The sequence below is a fragment of the Bufo bufo genome, chromosome 6 (assembly GCF_905171765.1).
Source record: "Bufo bufo chromosome 6, aBufBuf1.1, whole genome shotgun sequence".
Classification (NCBI taxonomy): domain Eukaryota; kingdom Metazoa; phylum Chordata; class Amphibia; order Anura; family Bufonidae; genus Bufo; species Bufo bufo.
Window position 1 is genome coordinate 427,693,610 of NC_053394.1, and position 26,335 is coordinate 427,719,944.

Below are 26,335 nucleotides of genomic sequence, written 5' to 3' on the forward strand. Positions count from 1 at the left end.
TGTTGATTGGTAAAACTATAAGAATACAAATAGCAAGTATAAGTATACATAGCATGTACTGTAACATTTGCATTAACACTGAAAGCACATGGTAAAATGGCTGCCTATACATAGGATTACATGTCTAGCTAACAACTACAACTAGCTGAACAGCGCTGCATAACATCATGTCCCTGAAACAAAGGTAGATCTCTCACCAGATATGCTTATACAAGGATGGTGGAGTTTAAGAAGGAGACATGCATAGGACAGCTCTGCTGATGTGTTCTGGAGACTGAAGACTTCTCTTTCCCAGGATGCTTTGCACTCCCACAATGCAGTAGTCTTTGCAACAGGAAAAACAAAGTGTAATACAAATTAACACCGCTAGATGGTGCTATTACCACACTAACCATTTGAAAAATACTAAGACTCTGGAAGAATGAATTGGAATCATTTATTAACACTGCTGGGCAGAACACTGCTACTTGTCTCCACCTTGATGGTCTGAACTGTGGTATTGATCAAAACGTCCGTCTTAGAAGTAGTCATCATGATGGTCTCCTTGGAAGTGGCTGTCAACACCTTGGTTTCCATGCTTGGCACACTTTGGGCCATGTCATCTGGACTAATTATGGTCACTGAGCTTTCCTTTTTGGGAAGCCAAAAGGCAGCATAAAGGGGTTCGGAAAAGGTGCCCTCAAACCTGTGGAGAAGAGTCATGGTGTCCTTGACCCCATAAAATGCCACCGTGCCTCTCTGGTAATTTATATAGACTCCAATCCTTGAAAACTTCTCCTTCTTTAGTGGTGTCTCCACATCGCTGTGCCAGGCGGAAAATTCTTTACCATTCCATTTGAGGGACCAGGAGAAATCATTTCCGGTAATGTTGCTGTTACTCTCCGTCCCCTTCCGGTCAATGCTGTTGTAGGTCATGCCAATGTAGATGACCTCCCCTTTGAATTCAACCTCGAAGTAGTGGCGACCCATGTAAAAACTTTCTTCACTTAGAACCTGACGCCAGTACTCAAACCTTTCTGGGTGTTCCGGGTACGACTGTTGCCATGGAGATACATTGTTCACTTTACGGTTGTTCTGCAGTAATCTCAGGAAGCAGTGAGCGGTTACTGGGTCCAGGGTAACGTTTGTTTTGTCTACAATGGGGGAAAAAAACAGGAAATATAAGCATGGATGTTTTTTTAGGATTCTTGTTGAGTGGAAACAGCTAGTTCTTGCTGAAGGATCTTTTACGACTTTATTATAACTATGGCTTATGTTGATCTTCCAAATGGATATCTAATATGTTCACTCAGCATTTAAAGGTTAATGAACCAAACTTCAGGCTCCTCCAGTGATAAACCATATTGGTTGAGGAAACCTAGCAGCGGGTTAATTTCCCTGCAGCGCCCCCAGAGGAGAAATATAGTATTACACTATGTTCATTCAAATCAATGGGTTGCAGGACAAGGCAGGTCCTCCAGAGCGAGAGGATCTCTGTAGCCGCTCTCCACTCTGGGCCAAGAGATGAAGGTTCTAAACAGAATTCCCTAATGAGTTGTATGAAAATGGAGTCTCTAAACTGGAGAAGCCCTTTAAATGGGTTCTACAGGAGGTTTTAAAAGTTGGCACTGAGCCAGTCAAAAAATGGAAAAAAATCCTTTCCTTTATAATGTCCAGCCATCGTCCCCACTACTCCTGCAGTGATCACATGCTGTTCATCGACCACTGCAGATAGTCACTGCCCTCAGTGGTCACATGACTTTCACACGCATGACTGCTGAAGCCACTGATTACTGGAGATCCCCTTTAAAGGTGTAAATAAGACAATCACTACCTATGCAGATCAGGATACTATTATGTACTGATTGATGAAAGCAGAAAACTTGTGATCAGAACAAGAGATTAGTCAACAGCAGCTTGCTGACAGTTTATATTTTTTTCTACACTAGCCATGAGAAAAGGGGGTTGGTCCTCTCGAAGAGGAAGTCTTTTGGAGAGATTTCAATATATACATGTACCCATAGCTATTATTGAAAGTACCTTGCAGTTGATTACGCCTGTCTGAACAGGACTTTAGAGCAGAGGGGGGGCTACTTTTTGAAACAAAGCTCCTAATCAGCTGCATAGATATAGGGGGAATCTATCAATCTGCCTGGGTCAGAAAAAGGGGGGAAACATCAGTTTTTGAGAAATGACTTCTATTCTGTCTGCCTGCAGCCACCACTAGGGGGAGCTATAGAGTTACCTAAGCTCCCCCAGTGGTGGCTAGGGGGAAATTGCAGTTCTGTACCACAAAAACAGAGCTATAAAGATATATTAAAAAATGAATCAGCACAGAAAAGAGGCTCTAAAAGCAACATGGGGTTTAAAGGTGCAGTCCACATCCGATACACTATCTCGCTCTGATTTTGTGTGATATCAGAATGGCTTTTGTTAATGATGTCCTTTCTCTCTCCACTTGTAATTATGATTGTATTGTCTAAAAATTCATGGCTTACTGCGATACATGTCTTGCATAACTCCAAGAAACTTTTTTGTTCTATGTTCTTTGCTGTATCAATTACCTATGTAATTATTTGTTTTGCTCAATATTCAATAACCCAATAAATGATCTTTGAAACTAAAGGTGCAGTCCAAGGTCTGGGACCAAATCTTGCCTGCGGGAATCATTCAGCATTCATCGAAACCAATGAACATGGACAAGGAAGGTCTCATCAGGAGCCATATGGAGCATTACCGCCATACATAGAAACATAGAAACATAGAATGTGTCGGCAGATAAGAACCATTTGGCCCATCTAGTCTGCCCAATATACTGAATACTATGGATAGCCCCCGGCCCTATCTTATATGAAGGATGGCCTTATGCCTATCCCATACATGCTTAAACTCCTTCACTGTATTTGCAGCTGCCACCTCTGCAGGAAGGCTATTCCATGCATCCACTACTCTCTCAGTAAATTAATACTTCCTTATATTACTTTTAAACCTTTGCCCCTCTAATTTAAAACTGTGTCCTCTTGTAGCAGTTTTTCTTCTTTTAAATATTCTTTCCTCTTTTACCTTGTTGATTCCCTTTATGTATTTAGCAGTTTCTATCATATATCCTCTGTCTCTTCTTTCTTCCAAGCTATACATGTTAAGGTCCTTTTAATCTTTCCTGGTAAGTTTTATCCTGCAATCCATGTACTAGTTTAGTAGCTCTTCTCTGAACTCTCTCCAAAGTATCAATATCCTTCTGGAGATATGGTCTCCAGTACTGAGCACAATACTCCAAATGAGGTCTCACTAGTGCTCTGTAGAGCGACATGAGCACCTCCCTCTTTCTACTGGTAATTCCTCTTGCTATACACCCAAGCATTCTGCTAGCATTTCCTGCTGCTCTGTGACATTGTCTGCCTACCTTTAAGTCTTCTGAAATAATGATCCCTAAATCCCTTTCCTCAGATACTGAGGTTAGGACTGTATCACTGATTTTATATTCTGCTCTTGTGTTTTTACGTCCCAGGTGCATTATCTTGCACTTATCAACATTAAATTTTAGTTGCCAGATTTTTGACCATTCCTCTAGTTTTCCTAAGTCCTTTTCCATTTGGTGTATTCCTCCAGGAACATCAACCCTGTTACAAATCTTTGTGTCATCAGCAAAAAGACACACCTTACCATCGAGGCCTTCTGCAATTTCGCTGATAAAGATATTAAACAATATGGGTCCCAGAACAGATCCCTGAGGTACCCCACTGGTAACAAGACCTTGGTCTGAATATACTCCATTGACTACAACCCTCTGTTGCCTGTCCCTCAGCCACTGCCTAATCCATTCAACAATATAGGAGTCCAAGCCCAATGACTGCACTTTATTGATAAGCCTTCTATATGGGACAGTATCAAAAGCCTTACTAAAGTCTAGATAAGCGATGTCTACTGCACCTCCTCCATCTATTATTTTAGTCACCCAATCAAAAAAATCAATAAGATTAGTTTGACATGATCTCCCTGAAGTAAACCCATGCTGTTTTTCATCTTTCAAACCATGGGATTTTAGATGGTCCACAATCCTCTCCTTAAGTATGGTTTCCATTAATTTCCTCACTATTGATGTCAGGCTTACTGGCCTATAGTTGCCCGATTCCTCCCTACTACCTTTCTTGTGAATGGGCACAACATTTGCTAGTTTCCAATCTCCTGGGACGACTCCTGTTGCCAGTGATTGGTTAAATAAATCTGTTAATGGTTTTGCTAGTTCACCGCTGAGCTTCTTTAATAGCTTTGGGTGTATCCCATCAGGCCCCTGTGACTTATTTGTATTAATTTTAGACAGTTGACTTAGAACCTCTTCCTCTGTAAAGACACATGCGTCAAAAGATTCATTAGTCTTCTTTCCCAACTGAGGTCCTTCTCCTTCATTTTCCTTTGTAAAAACTGAACAGAAGTATTCATTGAGGCAGTCAGCTAGTTCTTTATCTTCTTCCATATACGTTCCTTCTTTAGTTTTTAATTTGGTAATTCCTTGTTTTAGTTTCCTTTTTTCATTTATGTATCTGAAGAATGCCTTATCGCCTTTTTTCCCTGACTGAGCTAATTTCTCTTCTGCCTGTGCTTTAGAAGCTCTTATAACTTGTTTGGCCTCTCTCTGCCTAATCTTATAAATTTGTCTGTCATCCTCGTTTTGTTTTTTTTTATAATTCCTAAATGCTATCTTTTTGTTTTTAATGATTTTGGCCACTTCTGCTGAGTACCACAGTGGTCTCTTCCTTTTTTTGCTTTTACTGACAAGCCTAATGCAATCTTCTGTTGCCTTCAATAGTGCCACTTTTAAGTAGTCCCATTTCTCCTGGACAACAATGAAACTGTTCCAGTCTGATAGGGACTCGTATACCACTAATCTAATTTTAGAAAAGTCTGTTTTTCTAAAATCTAAAACTTTTGTTTTTGTGTGGTGTGACTCAGTCATTGTACTTATAGTAAACCACACTGACTGGTGATCACTAGATCCCAAGCTTTCCCCTACAGTAATATCAGATACCAAATTCCCATTTGTGAATACTAAATCTAAAATGGCCTCCTTCCGGCTTGGCTCCTCCACTATATGGTTGTACAATGCAGATAACCCCTTCCAGTCCTGGCATCTGCATTCACTTGCATTGCTCCTGCTCTGTAATTGTTCAGAGAGGGCTGCCTACTGGCATTGAGAATCTGCCGAGAGTTTATTCGTGAAATTGCTACACTGCTCCTTTATGAGGCTGTAAAACTAACAGAGCTGGGCGAGTACATTAAATATAAATTATCACCGCTGACTTTGTGTACTGATCACGATAACAGGAGAGCGTGACCTACACAGAGCGGGGAGGATAAAGTTACACCCTAATGGAGACAGTAGACATTTCCAGATTCAGTCACTGCATTCAGAGCAGGGACGTCTTTAACGCGGAGCAAAAGGTGCAGCTGCCCCGGGCCCAGTTGCTCCTGGGGGGCCCAAGGCAACTGCCTCTTGAGCCCCGCTGGCCATTGGAGGACCTTTCATGGGTCTATACTTTATTAACTAAGTAGCAGGACATGTAGGGCATGCATGGGGGATGTCCCTGCACTCACTATTATTTCTGGGCGCCACTCCATTGCGCTGCTGTGGCCCCCGTTACATTCTCCCGCGCTGTATGCTGAATAACAGCTTTGGAACACCAGGGAGGAGACATCAGCTTCTCTCCCTGGGCGTTCCTTCTCCCTGGCTGTAGTGCTGTCCAATCACAGCGCAGAACGTCACACCCAGGGAGAAAAGTAACTCACCTTCTAGCTGGCTGTGACGTTCTGCACTGCGATTGGACAGCGCTACAGCCAGGGAGAAGGAACGCCCAGGGAGAAAAGCTGATGTCTCCTCCCTGGTGTTCCGATGCTGTTACTTAGAAAACAGAGCAGGAGAATGTAACGGGGGCCACAGCAGTGCAACGGAGTGGCGCCCAGAAATAATAGTAAGTGCAGGGACATCCCCTATGTATGCCCTACATGTCCTGCTACTTAGGCTACTTTCACACTAACGTTTTGGCTTTCTGTTTGTGAGATCCATTCAGGGCTCTCACAAGCGGTCCAAAACGGATCAGTTTTGCCCTAATGCATTCTGAATGTAAAAGGATCCGCTCAGAATGCATCAGTTTTCCTCCGTTCAGTCTCCATTCCTCGGTTCAGTCAATGGGGACGGATCCGTTTTCTCTGACACAATCTGGCACAATAGAAAAACGGATACGTCTCCCATTGACTTTCAATAGAGTTCATGACGGATCCGTCTTGGCTATGTTACAGATAATAAAAATGGATCCGCACAAAATGCGAGTGTGAAAGTAGCCTTAGTTAATAAAGTATGGAGCCATGAATGCAGCAACAAATTTGCAACATTGTAAAACATTCTTTGGATCCAAAACCTGAAGCTCTATTGGCCGTTAGGAGGACACAACACAGCAATGGTTCACTTACATTTCAGAAAGTCTTCTCTAGTGGAGGGGTCGGGAGCTGTTAACTTGTGATTCTTTGACATAATTGCAGATACCATGGTCTTCATCCCTACATCCTCTGCAAAAAAAAAAATATATAAAAAAATATAAATTTTCTTATCTTAAAGGAACTCTTTAAACAATGTCTTGGTAGGTATCGTTCCCACACGGGTTCTACACAGAGGAACAAGTTACTGCTTTTATGGTATGTACCTCACTAGTGCTTTCAGTAATATTCTGCCACCCAGTGGCCATTTGTGTTATTGCTATGCAATATTTTGTTATGTGCACAGGACCTTGTGGTCACATCTTCCAGTTTTGTAGGTCCTCTAGCCCAAAAGTATACTGCCGTTTGTTGCAGTGTGATTGCTCATCTCTGAAGGAGGAGATGGGTGTACGCTAAGTAGCTAGCAGTGCCCGATGCTGAAATGCCAGACTGTGACTGTGGAGAAACCAACCTCGCCACTGGGTTTTGGAGAGGCCTGTTTACTAGCCTCTTGCCCGAGGATTATGGGCCCTCTCATCAGCCAGGCCTCAGGATTATGGCCCATACTAACTTTTAAACCCCTGAACCTATTCAAGTGAATTTTCGATAGGTTTGTCCCCAAGTTATACTGTTTAAATTGATGTACGTTACATGTATGGACAATGTAAACTCACAAAGTTGTAACAATTTATAATAAGTGTAACTTGTCAGCTTGGGAGGAATATGCTGGGTGTGTTTCTATTGTGCCAAATGGTGATGTCTGTCCTGTTGTCTGCACATGTGTATTGGCGATTTCCCTTTGTCCTGAGAGATAATTGGATTGCTCCTTGGTTGTCTCCGGGACAGAGAGGAGGAAACCATGATGCATTGTGGGGATATGTTGTATCTGTCCTGTGTTGCAGTCTCCCTTCTGGTCCTCTGGGGGCGTGAACGATTGGTTGCTGTACTTACATTGTATGTGTTGTAAATTACTGATTGGTTGTATTTCAAACCCCTGTGGGCAGTACTATGTTTTTGGTTTGTGAATAAAAGAGGCTGTACGTGAAGTACAGTCAGTTCCTGTTTTATACCTTCATGAAGTCTTGGCTCATGTTTGGCTCATGGGATAACTACACTCTTGGGGATTGCTATATCATAATACTCCCCTGAGTATAAGCTCTTGTAAGAGCTTGCTCCTGGTTCCTGTCTCTGGATTTAGGAGAGGTTCACCCACTGGAGCCTGGACGTAGGTCCAGGGTGGGTAGGAGACGGCGAGACCTCCACCAAGCTTCAGCGGTTCGTGGGGTCTGCAGTGCTGACGGTGTCGAGTGGAGTGCTTGGAGTCCTCTGGAAGCACTAGGAGCAGCTATCGACTGAGGTACCCGGTCGGGGTGCTAGGCGTTCCGTTACAGTGACCAAAACTAGGGGCACAATGTCTGTAACTGACTGAAATGGAAGTTAACATCTGTTGTTTGCACAGAGCTCCCCCTAGTGGAAAATGTAGTATTTTAACATTTAAAAGAGTATTTTGGAGACAGGGCCCTCCCGGCCCATAGCAGTTGGGCGCGTCACCGTCTCGGTGGTGTGAACTATGTACTGCTATAATCACTCTCACACAGACTCTTCACAGAGGAACAAGTTTTTACTTTTATTGCATGTTTCCAGTCCTATGATACCATTTTTGTTATTGCTATTGGATAACATTTTGTTTTTTTCACAGGACCTTTTGGTCACATGTTCAAAAGTAGACTGCTGTCTGTTGTATTACTCATGGCATGCTAAAGGTTAGCAGACAAGGGCGATCACGTGTGTCATTATTCAAGTGGACCTGTGGCAAGAGTTTATAAAAGGGACTGCTCTTGGGGGTAAGTTATGGGCACTTGTCTGTAATAGAGGTCACTGACCAGAATACATTTTTATAGATGGACCCCAGCATTTTAGCAAGTAATAAGATGGCTCTGGTGGAATACCTCTGCAGGGATACTCTGTTACACTGCAAGCTTCTTCAGTAAAATTTATCAATTGCTGAAAGAGAATTTTGTCTTTACCATCTGTCTCTTGTGAGTCCTCCTGAGCAACAATACAGGACGCAGTTAGTAAGAACTACCCATGTCCATAGAAATAAAGGAAAAATTATCTACAGTACCACTGATAACCACCGGGTGGCTGAATACCTGGCTGCAATTATTATTGTACACAATAAGGGCTCATGCACACGACTGCATATATTTTGTGGTCTGCAAAAAAACATGGATGACATCAGTGTGTCCTCCGTATTGCATCCGTTATCTTTGCGGATCCATTGTAACAATGCTTATCCTTGTCTGCAAAACGGACAAGAATAGGACATGTTCTATCTTTTTTACGGAACGGCCAGGCAGACATACGGAATCGAAATGCGCAGTCATTTTTTTTCGGACCCACTGAAGTGAATGGTTCCGCATACGGGATGCAAAGGAAAAAAAACGGTACGGACACGGAAAACAAATACGTGCCAGAAATTCTAACTTATGCCATCTATGGTGTAGATCTGAACTGTAATTCATGCCCATAAATTACAGGCCGCAGGAGGACACGCTACTCCTGGTACACCCCACCCACTTTTGTCACTGCTTTTGAATTTCTAATTAATAATCCAGTATTTCATAAATTTTAATTAATTCCAATATTTTTTCATAATTTAAAACCTACATATAACGCTGAGCAATTGTGTCTGTGTGGATTTTCAGTTATTTTGTGTCATTTACTCCATGAATATATATATATATATAAAGATACATTTATATAAATAAGTTCTGCTGGTTGCCCTTGTAAACAGTCAATGGTTTAGCTCCACCCTTCTTGAATCTAACATTTTAAACCAAGCTCTGGGAGTGAACAGTGAAGAAAACATGACTAATTATTAACATAACTTCCTGACATCATCACAATGCTTACTGCCGGAACTATTCTCCTATTTTCTTCTGAAGAGGGAGGCGCCCCTTTAAGAGTAACTTGTCAGCAGAATCAAATAGACATACTGTTTGGTGGGGTTGATCTTGCTGATTAAAATGATACCTATCTTGTGAAAATCGGTTGTGGCGTTCCTGAGAAAAAAGGCTTTTTAGTCTACATGCAAGTGAGGGGTGTGGCCAGCTAAGTGACTCGGCCACGCCCCTCGATACACTAAAGCTTTCAATTGCATAAAGAATCAAAATATTTTTTTCTCAGGAATGGCGCAACCAATTTTCACAAGACAGGTATCATTTTAATCAGCAAGATCAACCCTACAAGGCATTATGTCTGATTGAACAGGGTTGACGCTGCCGAAAGGTTCCCTTTAAGAGGGTTTGTCTGTTCCTGTTGGTGAGTGTCTCTACCTGATTGTCCTCATGTTGGTTTTCAAGGTCATAAAATGATATTATCTAAACTCCACTTTAAATATTTACTCACCTAAACTATTTGCCCGCAGGTGGTAGTGGTCAGAGCTCAGACTAAAGCTGCAAGGACGTTTATATACTTTGGATCTAACCACCTTCTCCTAGCACACAAGCATTATGACCATTGCTTGCTACCACCCCCTTGTGGCTCAAACTCTCCAAAATTGAAGGCAAGTCAAAGTGTGCGGGGAAAGTTTAGGGACGTTATTGCATTGAGAGATTCCAAGAGGCAGCAAGCAGAATTGTAACTGCACTTTTAGATGTGAGTGGAGTACAAGATAAGAGAATTCAATATGACATCCAATCATAATGGTCCCTTGTCTCCAACTCTCCATCCATAACTGCCACTTACCTTCCTTAGCAAACTCCTGAAGATTATCCATGTATGATGTCTGCAGGACATGAATAACTTTCGTGGTTGAATCTTTTAGCACCTTCCTGATCCCAGACAACTTGTCTATAAATCCGATATAAACACTGGGTAGGGTGTCGTCTCCTGCGGCCTTCTTAAATTCACAATATTCCTGCGGAAATGAATGGGTGGCATTTCTAGAAAGGTTGTAAGAATTTCATGATTAAAGGAAATATGGGTAAGGCCTATTGCACACGACCGTATGGCTTTTTCAGTGTTTTGCGATCCGTTTTTCACGGATCCGTTGTTCCGTTTTTTGTTTCCGTTGTGTTTCCGTTTCTGTTCCGTTTTTCCGTTCCGTTTTTCCGTATGGCATATACAGTATACAGTAATTACATAGATAAAATTGGGCTGGGCATAACATTTTCAATAGATGGTTCAGCAAAAAACGGAACGGAAACGGAAGACATATGGATGCATTTCCGTATGTGTTCCGTTTTTTTGCGGACCCATTGACTTGAATGGAGCCACGGACTGTGATTTGCGGGCAATAATAGGACATGTTCTATGTTAAAACGGAACGGAAAAACGGAAATACGGAAACGGAATGCATACGGAGTACATTCCGTTTTTTTTGCGGAACCATTGAAATGAATGGTTCTGTATACGGACCGTATACGGAACGCAAAAAACGGCCAGTAAACGGGGAAAAAAAACGTCCGTGTGCAATAGGCCTAAGACAGATGAAAACTGGAGGTATAGGACAATGCCACCTAGGATATTGGAGCAGTGGGCTCACCGTGTATCTGGAGCTCCATATCAGTAAAGCTGTTGTAGCATTTTGTCCCTCTATAGCCAGTCAAATAATTTTGGGAAAAAGCTATAACTGAAAAAATTGCAGTACCACCAATGACCACCGGGTGGCAGTGAAATTCCTTTACAATATAATTGGTAGGCTTATAAAGGTTAGGAATAAGACACATTATAGCCCATTTCCATCGAAAATAAACTAAAAATCTCCGCTACCCCCCCCCTTCCCTCTGTATTTAATTTAGAGAACAAGCAGTTTTATTTTCATTTTTTGATCTTTACATTCCAAGAGCCATAACTTTTTTTTTTTTTTTTTCTGTCAATGTAGCCGTATGAGAGCTTATTTTTGCAGGACAACTTGTTACTGATTAACTCTAATATTTTGCGGCATATATAACATATGTTTTTTCAATTTTTACACAATTACACCCCTTTTTTTGTAAAAGAAAAAGTTTTTGCATTGCCACATCCCAAGATCCATAACGCTTTTATTTTTCGTTCTATTGATCTGTGTGAGGGTTTGATTTGTAGTTTTCATTGGTATTATTTTGGCGTACATAACACCTTTTGACCTTTTTGTGGCGAATAGGCAAAAAACTGCAATTTTGGCATTGCTTTATGTGATTATTTTGTATTTCTTTTTTTACGGCACTTACCGTACAGGATAAATTACATGATAATTGTGTAGTGCGAGTTGTTATGGATGCGGCAATACCAAATATATAGAGGGGATTTTATTTTTATTTTTAACTTTAAATTTTTTTTATTTGATAAAACTTATTTTAACTTTTTTTGGACCATTTACTAGTCCCATAAGGGGACTTTAACAGGCAATCCTTTGATCCCTTCTCTGATACTCTGAACTGCTCATGCAGCCCAAAATATCATACTGTCAGTGCTATACTGACAGTCACCAGCAGGCTGCGCCTTATTGAAGGCCTTCATTAGGATCCAGACTCCAATACCATCGGCACCCCACAACAGGGCTGGTGTCAGCACCCGGCATACCCGGGCAAGTGCCGGGGCCCACTGCTCCTGTGGGGCCTACTGCGCTGCTATGAGCGCTTCCATCAATACAGATGGAAGTGCTTATTGCTGGAGCGCATGGCGCTAAGTCACATGAAAGCCTTTTTTAGCAGCATGCAGAGTCCGGCTGCCGCTATCCCCCTTACAAGCTTCCGTGCTGTGGAAAATTAGACACACCCCCTCTTTTCTCCAGCAGGGCAGCACCTTACCTTACCAGCTTCAGACACGCCCCCTGCTGCCTGAGGAGGAGAGAGACCCCAGCGGAGCAGAATTGTGAAGAGATGCAGTTTGTGAGTGAGCCTGCACTGTGACTGTCTCTTCTCTGTGGCACAGGAGGGATGGGGGGATGTCAGGGAACTCTTCAAGCTGCTGCTGGATGCTGTAGTAGACCAGCAGCTTCATGCTATTTAGTTGTTTTACTGCCTCATTAAGCAGTTTGCCTCCATGACACCTGCCCCCCATATCCTTTCCTATCTCATCCTCATGGAGCCCCTGCTGTCTCCTTTCCTCCCTCATGTATCCAGAGCTCCTGTTCCACCCTCTTATCTCCTATTGCTGCCCTGCACAGACCTACTGCCACTACTTCTTGTATGAATCCCCCTCAGTGCCCCTTCCATCTACTTGCTGTGTCCACCCCTCCTGTTCATCCAGGGCCCCGGGCCCCTGTCTCAATCCTCTGCCTCTCATTATGGTAGTGTGTAAACTGCATGGACCATAAGGACATTTTAATGTCACAGGGTCACGTGACTGTGCCCCCTTAAACCCTGTATTGTGCCCTCTTACCATACCCTGTACAGTGCCCCTAGTCATTCCCTATACTGTGCCCTCTTATACCCTTTTATCCGTCACTGTATGGTGGTGCTATCCAGTTACTGCATAGCAGTGTTATCCAGTTACTGTATGGCGGTTTTATCTGGTCACTGTATGGAGGTGTTATCCAATAACTGTATGGCCTTAACTGTATCCCCTTCCCTGCCCACGCCACCTTTTTAAGACCTGGCATGAGTGGGGAAAAGTTGCAGATTGCTGAGCACTAGGACCAGGTTGTGCGCTCGGTCAGTACATGGCAGCCTCCCCTCTCTGCTCCGCTGAGTACTAGTGCTTATTCTAACACTAAGGCTGGGTTCACATCACATTTTTGCCATCCATTTAATGCATACCAAAAATGTATACATTAACAGATGCCTCAGTTCCATACAGTTCCATAGTAAAAAAAAACATATATGTTAACGTATGTATTTTTTTACTGGACTCTGCAGGATACAAAAACGTGGCGTGCTGCACATTTATATACAGTGCCTTTTTTGTATACATCAAACGTATAGAAAAACGTGATGTGAACCCACTGGGGGGGGGGGGTGTACAAAAAATTTCTGTGGGGCCCAATCAGTTCTAGCTAGTCAGGGCCCCTTACACAGTATAATGACCCCCAGTGCCCCTTCATACAGTATGACCCACAGGGGGACCACTGCGGGTCATTATTCTTAATAGGGGGCGACTGGGGGTCATTATTCTGAATGGTGGGCCACTGTGGGGTCATTATACTGTGTGGGGGGCCCACTGAGATTTATCGCCCAAGGGCCCACATGAACCTGGAGCCGGCCCTGCCCCACAATTTCATTTGTGGGGTGCCGATGGCTAAGAGACAGAGGGAACTCCCTTCCTCTAAACCACTTAGATGCCACAGTCGCTATTGACTGTTGCATCTAAGGGTTAAACCACCCAGATCAGCGCTTCTGACTTTCCAGACCATAAGGCCAGGCGCCTGACTCTCATGTGAGAGTCAAGATCCCGCTCTCCACTGCACAGGAGACCTTTGCAGTGATTATTTCTGCCCACTGTAGAAAGCCGAAGGTCTAGGAATACAGCCCATTAATGACCGCCAGAGAAAACTATATCGGCGGTCATTAAGGGGTAAGGATGAATTCTGCATCTATCTTCTTCTGTCCTTAGTTGTCTGAATTTCTTCAGCTTTTATGTTCATACCTGGAGGAAGCAGAACTCGTTTGTGTGTTTGGCAATCCCCTCCACTTTAGCTTTAATCTTCCTAATTTCATTGCACTGCTGCTCGAGGTGGGTCTTAATACCGATGGACTGGTTGATAGCCACTCGCTCACGTTGTTCCAGGAACTCCAGCACTTTGGAATGAGCCATCTTGACGACATCTTGAAGTTCTTGAAAATTAAGATCTGTGGTTCGTTTGGCTTCCGCTACAGAGTTCTGAGATAACATAAATAGAGAGAAAAGCTCCACCAAAATTCACCAACATCTTCTGAAAACTCTAAGAGGAAGGGTCTCCATGAATGTAGAATTACGGTAACTAATATCAGATGTAAGGACCAGGGGCGTTGCTAGGTTAAAACATTCGGGGCCTGGGCCATGTGATCAGTGCTAAATGCAGAAGCTGAAAAGGACCTGCGATGAGGTCACTGTCATGTGACCAGTGCAGGAGAGGACGGCTCAGCAGTGAAGAGAAGTCCTGTGAAGAAGCTGTGGTGAGGTCTGCTACATGAGGAGAGGTAAGTGAAGGAGTAGATTACTCAGTGTGAGAGGCAGAGCAATGTTGGGAGTTGTAGTTATTTAACTGGGATTGTATGTTAGGGATGAATGGAGGGAGGTTATTTACATGGGAAAGTGGGGTGTAGTGATAGAGAATGGAGAAGGTGATGACAGAGAAGATCTACATCTGAGGAGACATCACCTGGGAGGCACTGGATGTGACAGGTATGTGCTGCTGTATAGCAAGTACAGTAAAAGGTCTTCAATGCTAGTGTTTGTGAGGGGGGGGGGCAGGTTTGGGGGGGTTGGTCAACTTAGAGAATTGGGCCATAGCAACGCCCCTGGTAAGGACACTTCTTAGATGAATGAATGACTGCCAAACCTGAAGATTTCAGTGGGATCAGCCAACCATCTAATTTTTATGGGGCCTGCTTGGTCAATGTTTGAGGAGGAGTCTGGAGAGATAGCTGCCTGCTGAACCTCTAAAATGTATTACCAGCTTGAACAATCAGCTGGCCACACCTATTAATGTCATTAGTATAATGCCAAACCCAGCAATTGTAGCAGGACTATCCAACCTTCTAATGTGTATAGGGTTGCCCTGACTTCCCTCAATGTTGGTGACAGCAAAGGTCAGGCTGTTAGATTTTGACATGCCCCCTGATTTTTCTCTCAGGGGTGGCATCAGCTTATTCATCTTTCCTGATTCAGAACAGATGCATACTTGGCCGAGCCAAGTTTTATGTACATAGGGGGTTGCGAAGAATAGCCTTTGGCCAAGTTAGTCATCAGAAGTGTATGACCCGCTTTATAATGAACCCATGATAAGGGAGTCAACATCAGCTGCATTGGGTAATATCAATGTAAAATGACCTCCCACACCTCTATTTTGGCATTGCCAATAAGAACTATCCACATCCTCATTTTTAATGTCTGAACAAGGTCCCCTATATTTATCATATAGACCAGACCGATGAGGGCTACAGTGGGACCGAAGAATTCCCTGACATGACCTCACAACAGACCCCCATATAGCAATGATGAGTTCACCTGCATGAGCCTTTAAAAAGAGTCTCCAAAATGGACAGACAACACCAGCTCCAAAACTACCAGACTTCTGACCCATGCCTCTTGGTAGAGTTGAGCACCATATTTGACTGTGAACATGCCAACTGTTATGGATCACCGACTATGGACCCACTATGACAACTAACCAGTTTGGCTTTGGTCTAAACCCTAAAGGTGCTATTCTGGCGCTCTCCACATATTCCCACTTTAACCCTGTACAAGGATCTAGACTTCGTTGATGGGAAGTAACCAGGCTGCTACCTCCTAGAATAGTACCAGTGTAGTTGACAGCTAACCCACGCAGGTGGGAGACTCTGGAGCAAGCAACAGAAGTTCTGAATACAGAAAAATCACCAAAAAAGCAAGAAAACCACTAATACAGTCGGGAACAACTACTAAGACTTGAATGCAGGTTTCTGAGATTCAGACAGCACACTTGAAGCCCAGATGGTAAGAGACACAGAATAAACAGGCAGGCAGGGTGATAGTGAAGATATAGATGAGGCAGGCAGGCTGGACACTTGGCAGGAACACAGATGAGGCAGATGGACAGGGTTAACTTAAACAGGAACAGAACTGAAACTGAAAGTGCTGGAACACAGACAGGAACAAACGCAGGATAACCATAGGAAAATTGCAATAGTACAAGACTATCAGAACACTTTGCTGGTCACCAGTGAACCTAAAGCTCAGGCATCCTCTGTATGCAGAGGGTGCCTTAAATACCCTGGGACCCCCAGCCATTGGGGAAGGAATTGGAAGCGTGTGCACTGGCCCTTTGAGAGGCCGGAGGCCATAAAGAGACAAAACCTGGAACACGAGGCAGAAGCATGGAGGCAGCAGCAGAGGGACTTCGACAGCTGAACTAACACCAACCATGCACCATGGACCACCAATCTTCGTCTAGGAGATGGTCCATGTTCTGTCAAAGGTCTGGATCAGCAATTTGGAAACTCTGGTCATTGTGGTCTACTCGTTCAAACTTTAGTAGGTTGGAACCTGTCTCCTCTTGTTCTCTCACCTGTATAGATGTTGTGTTTGCCTCCAGCTTGACAATGGCATTCTCTGCACATTTCAGCTTGAAGTCGTATTCGGTGGCCATCTCTTGAACTTCTGTCTGGAGGCATGAAAGAAGATACTGGTTATTCACTGGTAAGTGCACGTCCCACAATGTAATGAGAAGAGTAAAGAAATAGAGAAAAATACAAAAAAGAAAAAAAACACCTCTAGCTCTAAAAACATACCCAGTGGCTTCTAATAGTGAAACGTGTTAGCCTAAGGTAAAACAAACATTACAAATAAAGGGGAACTCCATTTGCAATTCAGATCATGCTTTAAATTATTGCATGGTTGGACCAGGCCATGTTTATACGTTCCACCATCAGGGTAGCACCACCAATGAGGCCAGGTGAGTGTCACGGCCATGGCTATGACCGTGACTCTTCAACCGCATGGGATTGTCAGCGGTTTGGTTTTGTTGTCAATCACAGGTGAGGGCAGTGGTATTTGCCTCACCTGTGGTTGCCGCTGACAACGCTTGCTTGTGGCAGCTTTCCTGCTGTGCATGCGGTTGCACCTAGCAACCCCTATGTTAGGTGTGTGTGTATTGTGTTCACTGTGTTGTTTGTCTGTGTGCACTCTGTGTAGTGTGTTGTGTGCACTGACACTTTTCCTGCACTGTGGTTGCCCGTGGCAACGTTTGGCTGTCTGTACATGTGGTGGCAGTGTCCCGGCCTCTGGGCTATTCCCCAGGACACGGTTGCCACCCATGTCATGGCCAGCGGCAACAACCACAGTGGGTTGCTACTGTTGGACACTTTCCCTTTAATGTTGTGTTTTCCCTTCCCGGGTGTTGGAAGGGTTAACTTCCTTCCCAGTGTGTGTGTGTGTGTCACTGGGTGTGTCCGACTGTGGGGTGTGGCTTCCTGGCCTATATAGCCTCACTGTTAGCATGGCTCTGTGGGTTGTTTCAGCCATGCTTGCTGGAGCAGCCTCCTGTGTTACTATCTGCCAGTGAGAGCCACCCCTGTGGTCATAAAGATATTGTCCTTATGTTTATGTCTGCTGTGTGTTGATGTGGTATATTATGTTCTGTTGGGACCTTTCTATGTGTTTGGTGCAGCTTACGGTTCTGGATTCCTGTTTGCGCAGGGATCCAGTCAGCAAGGCTGTGACAGGTTGGTGGAACTAATAGTTCGCCTGTCATTCCCGTAAGGCTGTATGAGTTCCCCTTTTCCCAACAGCTTGGCCATTGAGACTCCTGCTCCTCTGTGCCTAGGAGGAGTAGGTCGTCTTACCCTGACTCCTAGCGCAGGGACCGGACGGAGGGTGAGTTAGGGATCCGAGGTTCCTGCGCATGGGTCCTCCTACCTTTAAGGTCGGCCCATGCAGTTAGGAGTTAGGGTCAGGGTAGGGACGCTGTAGGAGGTGACCTGCTCCCTATCCTGTTCTCCTGGCCGAGTAGGCCTACAGCACATGGCAGCGCACGGCTGAGGATTTCCCCCATCCTCAGCCGTGACAGTGAGGCGATCGCATCAGGCAGCTCCAGGTAGGGGCAAGAGGGAGGCAGTAGAAGGGCCATGGACAAAGAGAGCTTTCATTGTGACAAAGGGGTTAGGTTAAGAATTTGGCATTGGGGGGGGGGGGGCGCCGTTTCAGTTTTCGCCTCAGGCAGCAGAAAGGCTAGGTGCACCCCTGTCCACCATGCTCATGTTTACACATTAACCTAGTAGTTTGCACGATGTTTACAGTGTTCCTTGTGCAAAATGAGACGTGAGAGCTCCCCGGACATACATGAAACATATCCATAGGCTCCCTGTTACCTGATGGAGGACAAGCGGGAGTCCTTGTGGTCTCTCTGGGCTGTATAAGTTTGAATTCCTTTTATCTACTGTTTGTACTAGCGCAGCATGCTGCACTATTCTGTACAGAGGCATGCCGTAAAATATGTATACCTTTTTTTTTCTAACACAGGGTTTATGCCATTCTGTGGCTACACATTGGAATTCTTTGGCGGCATACATGAAAAGTTTGTCTTGTTCTGAAGCCTGGAAAGTACCTTAAAGGGTTAATGGGGAAAGTCACAAAAACAGCCTCAAGTTTTTCCAATATCATAGGGAAGATCAAGGTCACCAAAAAGAACAAGCAGATCTAGGTCATACACAGGTGTTATCAGCAGCAACAAGCAATGCTACATTGTAGAAGACTGACAAATTATTGTTTAAAGGAGCACTTCTTAACCCCTTCAGGACCCTGCCATTTTTCACCTTAAGGACCAGGCGATTTTTAGCAAATCTGACCAGTGTCACTTTATGTGGTGATAACTTTAAAACGCTTTTACTTATCCAGGCCATTATGAGACTGTTTTCTCATCACATATTGTACTTCATGACAGTGGTAAATTTGAGTAAAAACATTTCATTTTTATTTATAAAAAAATACCAAATTTACCTAAAAATGGAAAAATTAGCAAATTTCCAAATTTCAATTTCTCTACTTTTATAATAGATAGTAATACCTCCAAAAATAGTTATTACTTTACATTTCCCATATGTCTACTTCATGTTTGGATCATTTTGAAAATGACATTTTATTTTTTGGGGACGTTAGAAGTTTAGAAGCAAATCTTAACATTTTTAAGAACATTTCCAAACCCCAATTCTTTCAGGACCAGTTCAGTTATGAAGTCACTTTCTGGGGCTTACATATTAGAAACCACTTATAAATCACCGCAATTTTAGAAACTACATCCCTCAAGGTATTCAAAACTGATTTTACAAACGTTGTTAACCCTTTAGGTGCCCCACGAGAATTAAATGAAAAGGAGAGTGAAATTTCAAAATTTCACTTTTTTTAGCAGATTTTTAATTTTAAGCTATTTTTTCTGCAACACATCAAGGGTTAACAGCCAAACAAAGATCAAAATCTATTACACTGAATCTGGAGTTTACAGAAACACCCCATGTCTGCTCAAAAACTGATGTATGGCCGCGCAGCAAGCTTCAGAGTGGAAGGAGCACCATATGGCTTTTGGAGAACAGATTTAGGTGGAATGGTAATTGGGAGCTATGTCGCATGTGAAGACGCCCTGAGGTGTCTCTAGAGTGGAAACCCCCAAAAAGTGACCCCATTCCGGAAACTACACCCCTCAAGGAATATTTCAAGGTGTGTAGTGAGCACTAAGACCCATCGGGCGTTTCACAGAATTAGGAATCGCTTGGCTGTGAAAATAAAAAAAATGTTGCTTTACACCCACATTTTTCACAATCACAAGGGGTAACAGGACAAAATGCACCCCCCATTTTGTTCTCCATTTCCCCCCAAATACACTAACACCCCATATGTGCTAAAAAAATTATGTATGAGCGCATGGCAGGGCTCTAGATTTAAACAGGTAAATATGGATTTTGCTGACCTGAATTGGCAGACATGGATTTAAGGTGCCATGTAGCATTAAATTAATTCCTGAGTTCCCCAGAAATGAAAAACTCCAAGAAATGACCCCATTTTGGAAAGAGCACCCCCGTAAGAACATTTTAAGTGGTTGAAAGGGTACTTTTTAGCAAACAGGTGTCTCACAGAAGACAGAATTACTTGAGAGAAGCATTTCAAAGTACACATTTGTAAAAAATTACTAGCAGACCCCAATTTTTCACTTTCAAAGGGGTTAAAGGAGAAAATGCATCCCAGTATATGTTTCCCGATTTCTCCCCATTTTGTGAACACGCCATATGTGCTCGTAGCCTGCTGTTTTGATGCACAGCAGGCCTCTAGAGGCAAAGTGCAAAATATGTTTTTTGCAGGCCTGAATTGGCACACATGGATTTTAGAAAAGAATTGTGATGGCACACTCGCATTTGGATTAAATTTGGGGATGTTTAATGTTATTTAAAGTAAAATATTCGATTAAGGCCTCATGCACACGACCGTTGTGTGCACCCGTGGCCGTTGTGCCGTTTTCCGTTTTTTTTCGCGGACCCATTGACTTTCAATGGGTCCGTGGAAAAATCGGAAAATGCACTGTTTTGCAGCCGCATCCGTGATCCGTGTTTCCTGGCCGTGAAAAAAATATGACCTGTCCTATTTTTTTCACGGCCAACGGTTCACGGACCCATTCAAGTCAATGGGTCCGTGAAAGAACATGGATGCACACAAGATTAGCATCCGTGTCCGTGATCCGTGGCCGTAGTTTAGTTTTTATACAGACGGATCCGAAGATCCGTCTGCATAAAGCTTTTTCAAAGCTGAGTTTTCAAAACTCAGAACCGACAGTATATTCTAACACAGAAGCGTTCCCATGGTGATGGGGACGCTTCTAGTTAGAATACACTACAAACTGTGTACAAGACTGCCCCCTGCTGCCTGGCAGCACCCGATCTCTTACAGGGGGCCGTGATCAGCACAATTAACCCCTTCAGGTGCGGCACCTAAAAGGGTTAATTGTACTATCATATCCCCCTGTAAGAGATCAGGGCTGCCAGGCAGCAGGGGGCAGACCCTCCCCCCCCTCCCCAGTTTGAATATCATTGGTGGCCAGTGCGGCCCCCCCCCCTCCCTCTATTGTAATAATTCGTTGGTGGCACAGTGTGCGCCCCCCCCCTCCCTCCCTCGTAATAATTCGTTGGTGGCACAGTGTGCGCCCCCCCCCCCCCCTTCCTCCCTCTATTGTAATAAATCGTTGGTGGCACAGTGTGCGCCCCCCATTGCCCCCCCCCCCCCTCCCTCTATAGCATTAACAACGTTGGTGGCCAGTGTGCGGCCTCCCATCTCCCCCCCCCCCATCATTGGTGGCAGCGGAGTTCCGATCGGAGTCCCAGTTTAATCGCTGGGGCTCCGATCGGTAACCATGGCAACCAGGACGCTACTACAGTCCTCGTTGCCATGGTTACTTAGCAATAGTACAATAGTTGAAGAGTCATACTTACCTGCTGCTGCGATGTTCGTGTCCGGCCGGGAGCTCCACCTACTGGTAAGTGACAGTGACAGGTCTGTGCGGCGCATTGCTAAATGAACCGTCACTTACCAGTAGGAGGAGCTCCCGACCGGACACGAACATCACAGCTCCCAGGTAAGTATGAATCTTGTACTATTGCTAGTAACCCGCTGCCACCAATGATCGGGGGGGGGGGGGGCGCAAGATGGGAGGCCGCACACTGGCCACCAATGTTGTTAATGCTATAGAGGGAGGGGGGCCAATAATTGCCACCAACGATTTATTACAATAGAGGGAGGAAGGGGGGGGGCGGGGGGGGGGCACACTGTGCCACCAACGAATTATTACAATAGAGGGAGGAAGGGGGGGGGGGCGCACACTGTGCCACCAACGAATTATTACAATAGAGGGAGGAAGGGGGGGGCGGGGGGGGGCACACTGTGCCACCAACGAATTATTACAATAGAGGGAGGAAGGGGGGGGGGCCGCACTGGCCACCAATGATATTCAAACTGGGGAGGGGGGAGGGTCTGCCCCCTGCTGCCTGGCAGCCCTGATCTCTTACAGGGGGATATGATAGTACAATTAACCCCTTCAGGTGCGGCACTTGAGGGGTTAATTGTGCTGATCACGGCCCCCTGTAAGAGATCGGATGCTGCTAGGCAGCAGGGGGCAGTCATGTACACAGTTTGTAGTATATTCTAACTAGAAGCGTCCCCATCACCATGGGAACGCCTCTGTGTTAGAATATACTGTCGGAAATGAGGTTTCACGATCTAACTCATATCCGACAGTATATTCTAACATAGAGGCGTTCCCATGGTGATGGGGACGCTTCAAGTTAAAATATACCATCGGATTGGAGAAAACTCCGATCTGATGGTATAAAAGGGACTCCGGACTTTACATTGAAAGTCAATGGGGACGGATCCGTTTGAAATGGCACCATATTGTGTCAACGTCAAACGGATCCGTCCCCATTGACTTGCATTGTAATTCAGGACGGATCCGTTTGGCTCCGCACGGCCAGGCGGACACCAAAATGACTTTTTTTTTCATGTCCGTGGATCCGCCAAAAATCAAGGAAGACCCACGGACGAAAAAACGGTCACGGATCACGGACCTACGGACCCTGTTTTTGCGGACCGTGAAAAAAAACGTTCGTGTGCATGAGGCCTAAGGAGGATATTTATTTAAATTACATAAAAATGATGAAATAAAAATGATGAGATAAAAATATATATAATATATGTTACGATAGAGTGACTACTCTTGGTGTTATTTGATATAAAGTCTATTGGACAAAGGTGTATATTCCAATGGGTATTGTTGGACGGGAAATAGGATTCCCTAGGATTGGAGATGGTATCCAAATGTTCAAAAAGTTCTTCAAAAAGGTCCTTTAATCAATAAGTATACAGTCCAAAAAGCTTAACAGTATATGTTGATTCCCTTCAGTGAAGTAGTGCTGTTCTTGAAAGGTGTGCAGTATATTCGCATATAAAATCCAATAAATATAATATAAGACAAAGTGCCGTGCAAAAAAATTGAAAAAAGTGCTCAATTGAGTAAAATACGTTGTGCACAACAAAAAAATGTTGATTTTTTAGCATACGAGTGTTCTTAAAAATGTGTTCTTAAAAACGTGAATCATATACCATATAGATAGTCTTCATATTTTGCAACGCTATAAAGTAGCTGCTGGTATGGATACAACAATATTAGGTCCTGTGTTCACCGGGTTTTCAAGTGTTAGAGTGTCCGCCTTTTAAAGAGAGAGCGACTCTCCTGGCAGTTTTCTAATTCACTTGAATTTAGATGTAAATTGTCCCGATATTCTTATCACATATAGCCGTTATTGTGGGCAAAGTACATATGCTGTATTATGGAGGAACAGTAAAAGATGTAATTTACTTTACATCTTTCTTCAAGAAAGACCCCAATTTTTCACTTTCACAAGGGGTTAAAGGAGAAAATGCACCCCAGTATATGTTCCCCATTTTCTCCCCATTTTGGGAACACCCCATATGTGCTCGTAGCCTGCTGTTTTAGCGCACAGCAGGCCGCTACAGGCAAAGTACAAAATATGTTTTTTGCTGACCTGAATTGGCAGACATGGATTTTAGGTGCCATGTCGCATTTAAAAAAAATTCCTGAGGTCCCCAGAAATTAAAAACCCCAAGAGGTGACCCCATTTCGGAAAGAGCACCCCCATACGAACATTTTAAGTGGTGGAAAGGGCACTTTTGACCTAACAGGTGTTTCACAGAAATGAATATGTATTGGTTGGTGAAAAGTGGATATGTAAGCTATGCGGACTAAATCATAGGTATAAGGTGGTAAAACTACAGGGAGCATCAAGGATGAAATTAATATTCCATGGATGTGTGGTAGATTCTAAAACACTCCTGCATGCACAGGGCAGGTTTTTCAGGGCAGGCTTCGCAGTGGTAAATGGTGTTTTTCCTTATCCCTCTTTTGGAACACACCCTGCATCTTTTTTTGGGTCGTTCCTTTCCTTGCTGTTTGGGGGACTTGACCTGGAAAATGTTGCCCTGGTACGACACGGGCACCATGACTTCCAGAAGTACTGGGACCCTCCCCGGCCTGGCCTTGAAAAATTAGGACCTTGATAACCACCTCTTGGAACTGGAGGAAAGTTCCTGTGTGGCCTGCAGATTGAAATAGCACGTATGCATTGTACATTGCCATCTGTACTATGTGTACGGCCAGCTTTTTGTACCACACTGTAGTTTTTCGTGTGGCACTGTAGGGCTTCAGAACTTGATCTGAAAGATCAACCCCTCCCATGTGCTTATTGTAGTCCAGGATGCAAACTGGTTTGGGGACAGTGGTAGTGGTACCACGTACAGGGGCAGGGGAGCTGGTATTTGTGTGAACGATGGTCAGTAGAAGGACGTCCCTCTTGTCCTCGTACTTAACCGCCAGCATGTTCTCATGGAGGAGAGCCCTGCTTTCACCCACTCAGTGGTTGCCCTATCAGGGATCTAGGGAGGCCTCTCTGATTTTTGCACACTGTACCGCAAGCCACAGTACTTCTGGCAGTTACGGACCTGAATAGGGGTATGCTGGTATAATAGTTATCCACATAGAGTGCCCGCCCATCCAGGAAGTAGAAGGCGGTGTCATACTGCAGCCTGTGCCATGGGGTAAACAATGCTGGGGAACCGATTGCGGTACCGCACACGCGTCTACAACATGCTACTCATCTGAGGTTGTAGCTGTACTGAGCAGCTGGGTGTGGCTTCATACAAGTGGGCGTGACTTGACTGTGAACTGTACTTTGGTAGCAGCAATCTCCTTCAGGCAGCCTGAACCACTGTCCACTACTGATGACTCTCCAGTGCCCCCATAATAGTCCCCTAAGAGCATCTCGCACTGTCTACTTCTGATGACTCTCCAGTTCCCCCATAATAGTCCCCTAGGAGACTCCTGCACTGTCCACTACTGATGACACTCCAGTGCCCCATAATAGTCCCCTCAGAGAATCCCACACTGTCCCTAAGGCTATGCTGATATGGTGGGTTTTTGCTACAGATTTCTGTACAGATTCTGCTCTGAAACCCACGCGGCGCCTGCACTGAAAGCGCCGGCCAGAGTCCATGTTGCCAGGGACTATTCCTGTGTGGTTTTCCAGACCATGCCAATAAGTTACAATCCTTTACACACACAACAACAAACACAGAAAAAAACTCTCCCAGCTCCAGAAAACTCAGTATTACATGACTAAGTCCTCAGAAGGGCCCATATGCACTCTCTAGACTTTACTGTAACAATGCCAAATTTCATTTTTTATTCATTTATTTTTTTACCCATCCCCCTTTCCCCCTTTTGTGTTAAGAAGAAAAAAAAGCTCACCTCATCCATTTGGTCACGCTGCGGTGAACACTTGCTGACTGGATGTGCAGGACAGGACCTGCGAGACGTAATTACACTGGAGCGCAGGTCCTGTCCTGAGCATTCAGTGAGCAGGTGAGTGTTCACCTCAGCGCGACCAAATTAATGAGGTGAGTTCCCCCCCCCCCCCCCGAAGATTAGGGGCATTCCTATTACTGGCGGGCACTAATTGGGGGCATTCCTATTACTGGCGGGCACTAATTGGGGGCATTCCTATTACTGGCGGGCACTAATTGGGGGCATTCCTATTACTGGCGGGCACTAATTGGGGTATTATGAATTCTGGGGGCATTATTAATTATGGGGGGGGGCACTGATGGAGGCATTAGTATTGCTAGTGGGCCCTCTTGGGGTCATTATTAATACTGGGAGCCACATTTTGACTTAGCACTTAACACCCTGTGTTAAGCCATGTCCCCACAACCACACTTTTGGGGTGTGGTTTAACTTGGCCAGTATTTTTTGTTGGGAAAGGTGGCAACCCTAGCTGGGACAGAGTCTGCAGAGCCATCTCATCATGTGGGGATGTGTATTACAATATAATGCAGTTCTATAGCACTTTACATGACGGTGTTCGGTCCAGAAAGCATACTCCATGTGATGGCCACTTCTCCTCTAGTGTAAACTTACAGCATCATTAATGACCGCTGGTATACTGTCATAATATCAGGAATACGTGGCAGTACATTACTGTACCTGTGGTCAGGCAGAGGTTGCAATAATGCCTGCTCAAGTTACACCTCTAGCTAGAGAGAAGGGGTTAGGTCAAGATTTGGCTTGGGCGGTGCCATTTCAATTTTCTCCTTCCCTGCCACTGGCCACAAAGCAAGGGAAGGGGGGCCCAAGCTGAATTCTTGCACCAGGGCCCATGAGCCTTTAGCTACG

General features: G+C 44.5%; 1 protein-coding gene across 1 annotated transcript in view; it reads right to left on the minus strand.

Annotated features, from left to right (window-relative positions):
- Positions 1 to 297: 297 nt before the first annotated feature.
- TRIM16 (tripartite motif containing 16) overlaps positions 298 to 26,335 on the minus strand; it is a 36,640-nt gene continuing 10,602 nt past the window's right edge. Inside the window, exons 2-6 of the mRNA XM_040436600.1 lie at positions 16,622 to 16,717; positions 14,020 to 14,253; positions 10,198 to 10,369; positions 6,445 to 6,540; positions 298 to 1,133 (exon numbers count right to left, since the gene is read on the minus strand). Of these exons, the coding sequence (XP_040292534.1) occupies positions 433 to 1,133; positions 6,445 to 6,540; positions 10,198 to 10,369; positions 14,020 to 14,253; positions 16,622 to 16,717 (1,299 nt within the window). The 3' untranslated portion in view covers positions 298 to 432. The remainder of the gene's footprint in view (positions 1,134 to 6,444; positions 6,541 to 10,197; positions 10,370 to 14,019; positions 14,254 to 16,621; positions 16,718 to 26,335) is intronic.